General features: G+C 45.5%; 1 protein-coding gene across 3 annotated transcripts in view; it reads right to left on the bottom strand.

The window, feature by feature from the left end:
• The window catches only part of ACOT12 (acyl-CoA thioesterase 12), a 363,604-nt gene that overhangs the window by 41,621 nt on the left and 307,626 nt on the right, over positions 1 to 14,357 (bottom strand). For all 3 annotated transcript variants that reach the window (XM_069224604.1, XM_069224589.1, XM_069224598.1), the window contains exon 12: positions 8,715 to 8,848. In XM_069224604.1, the coding sequence (XP_069080705.1) occupies positions 8,715 to 8,848 (134 nt within the window). The remainder of the gene's footprint in view (positions 1 to 8,714; positions 8,849 to 14,357) is intronic.

Consider the following 14,357-nt stretch of genomic DNA (forward strand, 5'->3'; position numbering starts at 1 on the left):
GATGGTGGGTGCACTCAACACTTGAACCAGTCTACCGATACTGGTGCTTTCAACTATGCCAGGGTTAAAGGGTTTCACCCTTACTGGTGCTAGAGCTGTGGTGCAGCGAGGGCCACCTGGTATACCAAGTCCTAAATAGGACACCTGGGGCTCTATTACAGATAGGGTGCCCTTTTTCTGTTTGCGCCGCGGCGCACCTTCAAGCAGGTGTGCCGGGTGCAAACAGGGAAAGTACACCCTATTAAGTTGAATGCGCTGCTCCAAGGTCAGCAGCGTACTCGCGCTGCCCCAGGGCAGCACATTCATGAGAAACAGGCAGCAGCTATTTAAAAGGGGCTCTGTATTTCCCTTTGCAGATGGCAACCCGCCTGCATATTTAAGAGGTCCCGTTGTAGGAGAGTGCAGTGAGTGTTTGCGCCCACCTACAAAGGAATGTCTGGAGAATCCATGGGACCCCCTTTTATCCCTCCAGAGGGCTGCCTTTAGGAGGCACAATGAAAGTATGCCTCCTAAAGGCATGTGTGCCTCTGAGCCCAGATCGGTAATACGGCATATGTGCAAAGAGATTTCCCTCATTTGCATGGGGCCACACTCCCCATGCAAAAGAGGTACCTTCCTCTAATGATAGCACAGGCGCTGCATGGGCACCAGAGCTATCTGTGTTACATAAGGGGCCGCACAAGCAGGGGCAACTCCTCTGCAATGGTAGAGGAGCGTCGCCCCCCTGGCTAAGAGCCAGCAGAAGAAAAATAAAAGAATACCTCATTATTATTTTATTTTTCTGCTGCTTGCTCAGGCAGCATGTGAAGAGAGGGGCTGGGCCAGAGAAGGGGGAGGAGGAATGGAGTGCACTAAGTGCGCATGTGTGTCTGGCCAGCCGTTTTAGGCAGGCCAAACACACATGCGCACTTAGGTTTCTCCTATCCAGCTGGGAGAAACTACTCAGGCCCCAGGGCAGTGACTGAGCCTGCCTGTGCGCTCCTGGGGCACTTCTGTAACACAGCCCAAACAGCTTACCCCGGTTTCCAAATGGTGCCGACCAGGCAGGTGAGGCAATGCCAGATCCTCCACATACTGGTACACTTGCTGAATACTCCACGCACATTAGATGTTTTTGCCGGCCTAGGCGAAAATGTTATGTGGGGACCCACTTAGCACCAGCCCCTTCTTTCGAAGTTTCAAGAATAAAATTCGAGCAAAAGGGAAAACATGGCAGCTCCAATCACCATCTAGTAATATAGCAGTCCAGCTGCCTCATCACTATTAGACAGTGCCGGCTTGTTTCAAAGTTTATGAATACATTTTGCAGCACGAGCACTAGGCCTTGGAAACGCACAGAAATACGGAATAATATAAAAACTGTCCCCTTCTAAGAGCCCTGGTGTTCTCCGTCTACTGAATGCGGTATGTACGGTTTGGAACACCTGACGGAATTTCAAAGAACGCAAAAACAAACAGCTAAATACAGATATGAAAAGCACACATTAATTATGGCTAAATTTAGAGGAAAATGTACAAACAAATACTATGAAGCACAGAGCCCTCTTCATAAAATGGCAGCTTGCCTGTATTTCACATGCACAAAGCTTCCTCTTATTTGACAAACAGATCCTTTAGGTTAATTCTTGCAATTATAACAAGAGCATTCCAAATTGTGTAAAATGCCATGCAAGCCTGTGTAACACAAAAAACACAAATGCCAAATCAAGTTGTCTCCTGCTTATTTTATATAGTAGTTTTCAAGTACAATATTTTGTGAACACTGGCAATAGGGCTTATTGTCAATTTCGGGCTTTGAAAAAAGTAAAAAGCCCGTTTGTTATACTACATGGTTAACTGTAAAGTCAAGTGTCTGATCACGTTCTTTGTGTTTTTCTCACATAGGATGAAGTACTGCAGTAGTTTGTTTCAGAAAACTGGCTGCTTACCCCAAAGTCAGGGGTCGCAAAGGTAGAGCCACTGGCAGCAAAGGGAAAGCCAGGCCCTGACGACCCTTCAGTGACGTTCGTGGTGGCATCATCTATAAAACTCCAACATTTAGGAAGCTCAGATCTTCAATTTAATGACATTGGAACGCCTTTTTGATTTTAGTAAAATTATATATATATATATGATAAAATAATTTTCTCCTGCGCACTCACTACAGCATGGGGCAACGGGTCAGCCCAATTCAGTCATTGGCTAACTTCACTGTGAATAACAGCATTCTGCTACTGCCAAAGCGCACTTACATAGAAAAAGTAGTCCCCTTTAGTGCCACGCAATGACTGCCATATGTAAGTTTATTATATGGGCCGCGGCCGGCCCGGAGCACCAAGAAAGATGCGTGCACACAGGACGTGCTCAGTAGGGAAACTGCGTCAGCGCAGTCCCTAATTTATTACCAAACCTCGGTTCCGCGTTCTCTCCGAACCCGGAACCAGTTACAAATTCTAGTAGAGGCCGGGTGGCTCTCTACATCCCTCCCATGTTTTACTTCACACAGAAAAGGGGAAAACAAACCAAAACAATTGAAAACACAAAAGAGAACAAATGAGAACACGCAAAATGTCAATCAAAACACCCATAGGAGGCATGCAGCATCTAATAACGAAACTCTTCTGATCACAAGACCGCCAGGACCTCAAACCGCTCCCCATGGACTCAGCGAACATGCAAAGTCTCGGAGCCGACTGTTAGGGGCCGGATTGGGGCGTAGATTATAAACGTCCTCTCCTACTTGGGGATCCCTCAGAAGTGTCATTTTCACCCGGATGATCTCGGGCGCTTGGCGTAGCCACCGGAGCGTCCCCACTCGTAGCCTCCTCAGCAATAGACTCCAACGTGGAGTCATCGACTTCATCCTCCCAACTTATGATTGGAGTTCCAGCACTCCTGAAGTGAGATACATTTCTGGTGACCCTCCTACTGCCTCGAGCTGCTGTCACCATGGCACCTCGCACACTTACAACTTGCCAGGGTTCGGGCTCAAACGGAGTTTGGAACTTTCCCTTTGGCCGGCAATTCTTCACCACCACTTGGTCTCCCTTTTGAAACCCTCGACACTTGCTTCGCCTTCGCTCAGTAGCTTTACGATTTGTACACTCCCTGCGTTGTTGGGTGGCTTCAACATCAAGCTCAGGGGCGACCCATTGGGAATCAGACGGAATGCAGTCCCTGGGAGGGACCTTGAACATCAGTGCGGCCGGGGCGCACCCTGTCGTGCTGTGGGGGGTCTGGCGATAAGCGCTCAAGAATTCATGTAGACATTTCTCACGGTCTTTTCTTTGTTCCACACCTATTCTGAGGGCTTGGTTTAGAGTTCGCATAAATCTTTCGACATCCCCATTTGCCTGCGGCCAGTAAGGCATAACCTTGCGATGACGTATGGCCAAACCCTCAAGGTAAGACCGAAATTCCTGTCCATGGAAAGGCGGCCCGTTATCTGTTCTGACTTCGTCAGGGAGGCCGAACATGGCAAATGTTTTCTGCAGTACTGGCCTCACATTCTCAAACGCCGTGGAAGACACAATGTCCACGACAGGGAACTTTGTGCATGAGTCAATGATGACGACTGTCAGCCGCCCATCCGGAAAACTCCCAAAGTCCATACTCACTTTCGTCCATGGCTTTACATTCGCCGGCTCAGTGACTACGGGGCAGGATGGTGGATCCCCTGAGGTGATAATACAGGAATGGCACTTTCCGACCAGTTCATCCACCTGGCTGTCCATGCCGGGGAACCACACCTTGGCCCGCAATCTTGCTTTAGTCTTTGCAGCACCTTGATGGCCCTGATGTGCTAGCTCCACTACTTTGGCCCACAGACTCTGGGGCAGCACGATCCTCCTCCCTCTCAGGACCAGTCCTTGCCCATCCATGGACAATTCATCTCGGACCCTCCACATTCCTTGCATGGCTGCTTTGCACTCCTGATTGGCTGCTTTGGTTCTTTCCAGGAATAACTTCCACTCTTTGTGTTGAAGCGCCTCTTTAACCTGGTTGAGGGTTGCATCCACCTTGGAAGCATCTACAATGTCTCCTACGCTCAGGGCCTTGGGGCACGCCGACTGCACCACCATGTTGACGAATATCTCTGTATTCTCCTCGTCAGTCTCCTGAGAATCACTGGACGTGACTAGAGACGGGTGACGAGACAAATAATCTGCAGGGTTATTCACTCCTGGCCGATAGATGACTGTAAACCAAAACGGTCCACCGTTCTATTCGCGGGGGTGCCAGACGAGGGCAGCCAGCAAACAATGCGACCAAGGGCTTGTGATCCGTCACTACCCGGAACTCTTGGCCATACAGGTATAAATGGAAATGTTTGCACGCCCATCGGATCGCCAGAGCCTCCCGTTCTATTTGGGCATAGCGTGTTTCTACGGACGACAAAGCTCTACTAGCATATGCAACTGGAACCCACTCCTGCGGGTTTTGCTCCTGTAGCAGAACGGCACCTAGCCCTACTGGACTCGCATCTACGACTACCTCCGTTAGCCGGTGAGGGTTAAAGTACGCCATTGTTGACTTGTCCAGTAGCGCTGCCTTGATATCGGTAAATGCTTTGTCAGCCATTGGACTCCATTCCCACCGTTGTCCAGTCTTTGTGAGTTGTCTGAGGGGTTCAGCCATAGTCGCCAGCTGCGGGATGAACCTGCTACAGTATGTTGCCATGCCCAGAAAGCTTCTGACTTCTGTGATGTTCTTCGGAATCGGTGCCTGACGGATAGCATCCGCTTTACGAGGGTCAACTTGTAGACCGTTCTTTGAAAAGACATAGCCGAAAAATTCTACTGACGTCTGATAAAATGCACATTTCTTTTTGTGGAGTGTTAGACCTGCTTCTGATAACCTTTGGAGTGTAGCTCTTAGGTGTCGATGATGTTCTTCTCGGGTTTTGGAATATATGAGGATGTCATCACTCAAGTTGATTACCCCTTGCAATCCTGAGAGCGTCTCCCTTATCACGTTTTGAAATACTTCGGCGGCCGAGGATACCCCAAAGCTTAGTCTTTTGTGCCGCCTGAGTCCCACATGCGTTGAAAAGGTAGTGATATTTCTGCTGTCTGGCTCCAGTTCCAGCTGATGATACCCAGCATTGAGGTCCAACTTTGAGAACCACTGTGCACCATTCAGATCTGCGATGATGTCATCCATTGTAGGTGTTATGTGCCGCTCCCTTTTGATCGCCTTGTTGGGTAGGCGCATGTCGACACATAGGCGGATAGCACCAGGCTGCTTAGGTTTCGGCGCTATTACCAACGGCGACACCCACGGTGTGGGACCTTCTACTTTCTCGATCACTCCCTGATCTTCGAGTAATTGTAACTCCTTTTCCACGGCGGGGTGTAGGTGGAACGGAACTCATCTGTGTCTGAGAGCAACCGGTGTCACACTGTGATCTATATGTAGTTTAATACTCTTGCCTTTGAGTCACCCTAGGCCTTCAAAAAGCTGCGGAAACTCACTAACTAACCGCTCCGCGTGAGAGTCATATCTGTTGCGCAAAGAATACTAGTTCAAGTTCCTCTGCGGTGTGGCACTCCAACAGCGTACCTCGGTCTCCAACTACCACATAGAACTTTGCCAGTGCTGCCACTTGCTCGCTGGACACTGACACCTCCACCGTGCCCCTTAGGGGGAGTGGTTCTCTGCCCCCATAGTTGTAGATTTTGGTATTGGTTGGAGAGAGCACTGGTGCGGGTGTTAGCTGTTTGAAAAGAGTCTCGTCCATCACGTTCACCGATGCGCCTGTGTCTATGAGTACTGTCGCTGACTTGCCATTGATGTGGACTTTGCTCATGGGTGGAGGTCGCTTTTTCAGTTGTCTCTCACCGGTGAACGAGATGACAAAGATATCTTCATCCTCCTCGAAGACGGGGGTTTTCTGAGCCGTCGTCTCGCTAGGGTTGTCAGCCTCGGTGGTCACACTTCTGACTTTGGCGTCTCTTCCTCTCCGGTTCCCTGGCCAGCCTCTTCCAGACCTGCACACTCTGGCAAAATGGTTGTCCTTGCCACACTTATCACATTGTTTTCCTTTGGCGGGGCACGCCATGGATGGTTTGTGATCATACCCACAGCTTCGGCAGGTGCAAGTGTTTTGTCCGCCAGCGTTTCCCTTCCGTCCTGACAGTTGACGCGTTTGGATGGCCTCCACTTGCTCTTCCTTCACTGGGACTGGGAGTGCAGTCGACGCAGCTGCCAGGGACTGTCCCCTCACTGCTGCCATGGCATCTGCTCTCACTGCTGATAACTCATGTGATCGCGCTAACACCAGAATGTCATCAAGGGGCATACCCTGCTGGTGCAGGATGAGTTTCCTTAGTGCATTTGAACGACATCCTTGAATGATCTGCGCCCTGATCTCCTCTTGCTGATTCAGGCCTATGCATGAGCTTGCTAATTTCCTTAATCGGGCATAGAACATGTCCATTGATTCAACATCAGTTTGTTGAGCCTGCCGAAGTTTAAAACGCTCAAAGTCTGAATTTAGTTGTGGGTCAAAATGCTTGTTGAGAGCTTCGACCACGGCCTTAAAGTCTGACTTGTCTCCTGTGTTGGGGAGCGCATCAAACAATTCTTGCAGCTCATCCCCTCCCATTAACAGCATGAGAGACCTGCGCACGGCCCCATCTGTCTCTCTCGTAGCGCAGAAGTAATTCTCCAGTCGGTTTAGCCATAAACGCCACCTTGGTGACGCAGTGGCCGGGTCAATCAGTTGGCTAAATGGTGGCAGTGCGGTTACTGACAAATGGGTACTGGGGCCTACTTGCACAGGCGCCTGGGGGTTCTCCTGCGGTGGGGCACTCATGTTGTGCTTCCGTTTTTTTTGTTTTTTTGTTTTTTGTGTCACTGTTTCCTTACGTGTTAGTTTTTTTTTTTCCCACTTTTTTTTTCTGCAGAGGCTGATTTGTGCCTCTTATTTATTTCTTTATTATTATTATTATTTTTTTTTTTTTGTGTTGGGGCTCCTGCCCCTTTTGCTCCTATGCTATGTTTCCCCTCTCTAGGGAGCATAGCCCGAGCTGCCTGAAGGCGGGGGCGCGTGTGTCCAAGCTGGCACACGCTCCACGTGGTGCTGCAGGGTTGCCATGCCCTTTCACTGCTAGTTGCTCTTTCTCCCTTTGATTCCTCTTTTTTTTTTATTTATTACGCTGCCCTTGCAGCTTCCCTGCCCTGTGCCTTCTTAGCGACAGCACAGCCACTCAATAGTCCGGGATGCCAGATGTCCCTCACGGCAAGGAGGCGGGGCGCGCTTCGCAAGTCAGAGCGCCCCGTGCCACTTGCCTGTTAAATGTCAGACGCCGTCAGCGCCTCTGGGCATGGAGCTTCTTCCATGTGCTGGAGACGACGCGGGGTTTCGGATTGCCCGCTCGTCGCCACTGTAAGTTTATTATATGGGCCGCGGCCGGCCCGGAGCACCAAGAAAGACGCGTGCACACAGGACGTGCTCAGTAGGAAAACTGCGTCAGCGCAGTCCCTAATTTATTACCAAACCTCGGTTCCGCGTTCTCTCCGAACCCGGAACCAGTTACAAATTCTAGTAGAGGCCGGGTGGCTCTCTACACCATACAGTGTGTTTCTGTTTTTTTTTAAAGAAACAAAATGTTTTTTGTAATAAAGCTTTACATGGGGTGAGGGGGTTGTGCTTCGTCAGTAAGGTTGGGGGGAGCGCCCGATTTTCAAACAATCACAATCATAATGTTAAAATACACAATAAGCAGGGCCACTGGAATTATGTGGCAGGAGAGGGCTAAATTATGTGGTTGGGTTGAGTAACTTATGCAGCAAGAAAACGCAAATCATGCAGCACTTTTTGTAACAATATTACTTTATTATTTCAGCATTTTTAAACTCCGCAACACTGTCTGAGCACTGGTTGCAATTCATTAGTACAGATTAATACCCAAACATAGCAAAAAAGCAACAGAAAAGTGACCAGTCCAGTTTTGCAAGGGGCCTACCAGAGAACTACGACACGTGTTGCTGCATTTTTAGGAACTTTTGAAATGTTTGAGATGGAAACAAATTTTGTTTTCGCTAAAATCTGTAGACAATGCGGCAGATGATTATGTCGGAAATGCAGCAAATCTATAATTATGCGAAAATCTCCATACAAATTACAGTGACCTGACTATAGGACAAGCAGGGCACATGAAAAGGACTAAAGGGGCAGTGGAAAGGGAAACAAATGCAGATTGGTAGGGGTACTCAGTGAGAGGAAACAATATTTTGTAAAGTAACCAACATTTTTGAAGACTTTCATAACAGAGGGAGTGTGTTTGCATGCGTTTTTGTCTGTGTGTATGTAAAACTTTCGGTGAAAACCGACAAAAACGTCACCATACTTGACTGAAAGGATTGGTACCCAACCATTTAGCAGAAAATACATTCCTTGAGTGGAGGGAGGGGGGGTGTAACAGCACAAACATCCCCCTGAAGCTACGCTCCTGCTTTACACATACCAAAGCTAAATAAGCATTGGCAACACCAGACTCACTGGCCTTGGCCAGTGCTAGTTTCTCGTGGGTTGGGTATAGAAATGTTACCAACTTTGAGCAGTCATTTCTGCAGTCCAATGTATTACAAGGTTATATTAGTGATCTCATTTTATAAACTATGCCATACCTATATTGATAAATTAAACTAAAAAAGTATCCATAATTATGAATTAGCCACAAAAGAACTATCAAAACAATCAAAAACAGTAGTTTGAGTAAAGTGCTTACAAATAATGGCTGTCCCAACGTGGGCGGAAGCGGAGGTCAGACAAAAGGAAGAACGCTTTGTCGGGTGGTACTCCCACTTGCATTTCCATCATCATTGACAAGATATCATGTTCTTCATGGGTAAACATTTTGATCTGAAACAATTATTACTGTATGTTTACTTATTTTTGTAAGGCACACAAAATCATTAACAGCGTTTACATGAGAATCTTCTAGTTTTCCAAAAGATAATAATGTGTGAATAACTTTCTCTTGTTCAAGTTCACCATCAGTAGCCTTTCTTTGGGTGCTGCAGCCCGGGCAGGGACTAACCTCGGGAGGTCTCTATGTGCTTTGGGCTGCTCCCTTACTTGGTGAAGTGGAAAGCCTAGGTTGTGCTCCACGGCGTAGAGGATCCATTCAAGTTAGGGCTGCCCCTTCCAAACTTGAAGGGAAAATACAGTAGTGAAACTTAGGATGTTGTGCTGTGAAGAAAGAACGTGTTCCTTAGTATGAACTTCTCATCTTAGTTTTTAGTGCTGGTTACTTAAGATACAAAAGAAGGAAAATGCAACAATCCCAAGTAGTCTTCCATTCACCGTCAGGATATCGCTTGAGCCACAAATTCACTGTGGACCTGGGCAAACAGATGGGTTTTGATTATTCCCAGCCAGACGCCCGCTTAACATTCATGAAGTGAGTCATAGCTCAAAGGTTAAAATCAAGGACAGGGGCTTGCATGAGAGACAGGCTCTGGATCAGAATTGCAATACACCACAAAATCCCCTGTTCTGATGTAGAGATCGGGGGTGGAGAAACACCCTCGAGTCCAGTGGGAGCTTGGTCTACCCCCCTTTAGTAGATGTGCTACTGGTAACTAAGAAAAAGTGTTTTTGGCATATAATACTTACAATTTGTGAGTTGTTAGAGCCTTCCCAGGGCAGGTGCAAGCCTACGTTTTGTTACGGGCCATACACTCATCTCGAGCTTCACGACTAAGGGCTTCATGCCAAGATGGCCATGACCAGTTTGAGTATGTATAAGAATGGGCAGTGTTTGATGTTCAGCCATTACCATAAAGCTGATAAAGAAGTGCTGCTCGTTTACATACATCTAAGATAATAGGAATGCATTCCATGCCAGCAACTAGCTGTGATTAGAAACAATGAACATTCTATCAGTTTAATGAAAACCTGGGGTTAAGACCTTCTGATGTAAAGCTGCTCAGTTATGTAAATTGCCTTGAAACGCTGCATTTCCCTCTAACTTTAGGTCATGTGTGGTGACCACCAACCCAAGAGTAAAGTTGGTGGCGGAAGAGACAGACTTAATTTAAGAAAAGGAAGCTTGTCCAAATTTAAGGGATCTACTTGTAAATGAGAGTGGGATGTTGATCCACGAGTTAGCCAGAAAAATCTGAAGTATAGTTAAATCAATGTAAAGCAAAATGAATTAATATTTTAAAGTAACTGATACTTCTGTGAATATAAAAAACAGAGGGTTAAAGTTAGGGATAACTATTTGAATACATCTGACTAAATGTTAGCTTATTAATGAAATCGAGTGTTAGGAATGGGATACGTGTTACGTTAAGGTTTCATTTACTAATTTAAATTACCTCACTGTTCTAACCAAAATAAGTTAAGCTGTAAGGTTGATAAATTGATATATTTTTAATTTAATTCTGAATAATTAAAGGTTGGTGTTATAGTTACTTAGTTTTTTAAAATTAAATTAAGATTAAATAATTAAATGGTAGAGTTAGTTACTTTAGCTGTATTTGTTTTTACATAATTGAGACTTATGTTAAGGCTGCTTCAAATGTTAGTTAAAGTACAAACAAATTAAGGAGAGAGCTAGACCAGTGGTCTTCAAACATTGCCATATTGAGGCCCCTGAGAAAAATATTTCTGAGACTGTGGAATTAAACAGTGAGTATTCAACAGAGAGAAACATAGATGGTATTGCTATGTTGGGATTGTACTGGAATAAGAGGAGTACAGGAATTTGCCCTGTCTTTTGATACACTCATACTTTCTAAGCAATCCGTTCTTATATCCACCTTCTCCTCTGTAAAATTATGTCCCTATCCAGCTGCTGCTCCAAATAGCATCATGACACATCTGTCCAATCATTGCCCGAATCTCACATCACTGCCCCTCTGTTGCTGTTGTTCACCTCTACCATCATTGTGCCATCATAGTTCACCTCCTCTGTCATTGTCCCCTTCTCCTCTTGGTGTCCACCTCTCTTTCATTGCCCCTTTTCTAATAATTTTCTTTGAGAAATCACACCCCATTTGGCTTGGTCCCCTGTCTGTTTCTTTTGACTGCACTGCTAGTATTCAGACTCTGCATGTTGAGAATTTACAAACTGGGTTCTTAGTTTAAATTGGAAGACTCATAATGAGTGTTATTAGTTGCATGTAAATGCATCATAGCTAGTTTCTCAGCTGCAGGTACACCACCTGCCCAGCCTTTGTACAGAGGAAGCCTTGCTTGGCTCTGGAGAGAGAGAGGGTCATGCTTGTTCCCTTTGCAAGAATCATGAATGATAGATCCCAGGCACGAGTCAGCAAAGGAATGCACAGGTAGAATGCTGGGCCCAGCGAGACAGCATATCTTCCAATTGTCCACTACACGCAATGGAAGAGACATTTTAGAAATGGGGTGCCAGGTCTAACAAGACAAGTCAGAGACTCTGCCTGTTTTATTAAAGTATCAGTCGGAAAAAGTAAATTACTCTTTCAGGTATATGGAAGTCCCCCACAAGTAATAAAATCACTAACATGTTAGATTCATGCAAAGGTTTTAAATCTGAGCTCAACACAGGCTAAAGATAGTGAAAATGTGTAAAGCATTTAGAAGTGCCAAAACAGTTAAAAAGTCAAACACACAACATAATGAAGATCCCACTCCAATTTGTGAAAAGAGGGGGGAGGAGGGGGAGAATTTAATAAACAAAGTGATACCAAAATTACAACACTCCAATTAGGGCACCTGAAGTTATTTGTAAAGATATAAAGAAAAAAAGTGAGAAAAAGTAATGCGCCAATAGAAAAAGAACTGCTTGCAATTGACTATGATTAGGGGTGATTTCAGGCTGAACGCAATAGAGTACAGGCTGTATACACCAAGCAAGCTCATTCCGGTCAAAGATTTTACGTTAGGACTTAATCTCTGGAATGGAAGTCGAAAACCTCCAGCTGGGTAAGGCTGCAGGTTGTATCTGAGGAAGACCACTCAAAGCCGGATGTCTGAAGCTGTTTGTTTTGGTGGGTTAATCTCAGAGCAGGAAAAACTTAGGCACTGCACCCAGAGAAGTTCTCTCACTGGCCAGATACGTTTTGTACCTTTGCCAAGTCAAGATTACTCTGTTCAAGCTTAGTCTCTTTTTCAAAGCTCAGAAGCCTCCAAAGGGGCAAGGCTGCAGTCTGTAACCATCATGAATTCCTCAAGGCTGGATACCTTTTTTAGAAGGCCTGCTAAAACAGATTTGCTGCAGCGGGGAAGCTCCAAGTAGGATCAGCTTGTCCAATTAGATTGTATCTTGGGAGATTTAGGTGGTTGGAAGACCAACATTTTTAAGTTCACATTTTGGAGACATTAGGATAAGTCCTTCTGGGTACCAAAAAAGCTCCCAGGAGCTCAGGGACAGCACATAGGGATGAAAACTCACCCCAGCAGAGGCCATCAGCATGGTCCATCCCTCTCCCACTTGTAACTGGTCAGTAAAGGAAAAAGGCCTCTTACAGCTTGTTACATCCCTGTAGAAAAACAGGATGCTGGCAGACTGACTCTTGGAGTCCATGTCTTTGTCCTGTGTACAATAGGGAGCAGCACCAGGCCTTCTCAGATGTCTCAAACAGCAGACGTAGTCTTTCTTTCCAGGTAGTGTTCGGAGGAAGGTGGCATATTTATAGCTGATACTAATTAGTAGATTGGGGTGATTCTTGGCTCTTCTCTAACCAATGGGATGAAAGTTCTTTGGTATCCCTCCCGACTCTTTCAGTAATTCTGGTTTGTTCTACTGCAAACAATAACACAGTGCACATTGCTCTTAAAACCCAAGCTTGGGAGAACCTTTCTCAATTGTGTAGAACCAGTGCCCACCCTAAGGTGTGGGCAGGAAACTGAACAGTCCCTTCCTCTGTGGTCACTCCAAACTGGTTCTGGGTTTGGAGCTAGCCTGGTGAGGGGACCCTTTTTCTGTCAGTGTCTATGATGCCACAGTTTAAACATAGCAATAGTGTCTACTAACTTTGTCTGTGAGATAGGGTCAAAATGCAAACATGGTCACTGTGCTTTATGTGCAAGGTTGTCTGAGGTTGAAGAAAGAGACAGGAAGATAGTTGTCACTTTTTTTCTAAAAGAACTCCATAAAGTTGTCACACATGTATTCAGGTACTTTTGACACAGTCTTTGATATATAGTAGTTTGGCTGCTTACTTGCTTTGAAAAGGAGCTAATCCAAGTCAGTTTATCCAAGAGGATGTGAGAGGACCTGGCACTGAAAGGGTGAATGTCTCCATGCTTTCTCTTGTGATTCCTTTTTGTCATAATGGTCATTTTAGAACCAGGGAGAATTGCACTTTGGAGATGCCATTTTTTTAAATCAGTACTTTCATGCACTTGTTACACTCATCCATGTCAGAACTGATGTTTAGCTGAGGAGCTATGAAGGTAAGACTGGAGTAGGCCTTTTTTGCAAAGGCATTAATCAAAATAATTTTGCATCGCTGAACCACATTTTGTTCCTTCTAGGTTGGCCTGTAATTGTGAGATGGGAAAAGATCACCACGAATGGTGTTTGGAGATGATCAGACCTGTCAACCAGGATAGGATCATCAGCTGTCAGAAGGGGGTCTTTGGAAAAGATCAGATCCAGAAAAGAGCTATTGCAATGTATGGGTTCCTGGCAGTGCTGCAAGGAGTCATTCATGGAGAAAGGAGGAGGTGGTGTTCATGGATGTGCTATTCTCATTGCCCCAATGTGGTTTGAAATTGCCTAGGATGATGGCGTTCTTAGAGGTTATCAGTTGCGATGTAATAAACTCTGTACATTCTTCAATTAAGGTGTTGTTAAACAGATATTTCAAGAGAGACATTAAAAGGAGTGATAGACAATAGTGGAAATAAGTGTGCAATTTAGTGAATTCCCGCTACTCTTTCTCCCCGTCTGACTTCACGGTCATAAGGGAGAATGGAGTAGTGTGGTGGAAGAAGAAAGTCTAGTATGTGGATAGAAAATGTGAGAAAGTGAATTATTAATTGAGAAGCATGGTAGGTGATGACAAGTTATACAGTCACTAGCTTGTTAGGTGTAGTTGAAGGTTTAAGTAGTTTAAACTAGAGCTCAACCCCTGGTATCTATGGCACAGCAGGTAAGCTTAACTTTGGAAAATGTGTAAAGCTTTTAGAAGTACCGAACCAGTTCAAATAGAACTAAATACAAATCCCACCCCAGTTTATAAAAAAGATTTAAGGAGAAATGGCTCCAAAACGTACTAAGCACTTATGCGAGACAACTGGTAGGGGTAGACCGGGACCTAGTTGCAATTTCCAACCATGTTCTGGACTTAAAGCTAGAGTTACTAACCCAGTTTCTTGTCACAAACCCCAAGAGTAGGTAAATTGCAGGTTTTGCAAAAAGAAAATGTGGTTT

Source organism: Pleurodeles waltl, chromosome 1_1, assembly GCF_031143425.1.
Source record: "Pleurodeles waltl isolate 20211129_DDA chromosome 1_1, aPleWal1.hap1.20221129, whole genome shotgun sequence".
In the NCBI taxonomy this organism is placed as follows: Eukaryota; Metazoa; Chordata; class Amphibia; order Caudata; family Salamandridae; genus Pleurodeles; species Pleurodeles waltl.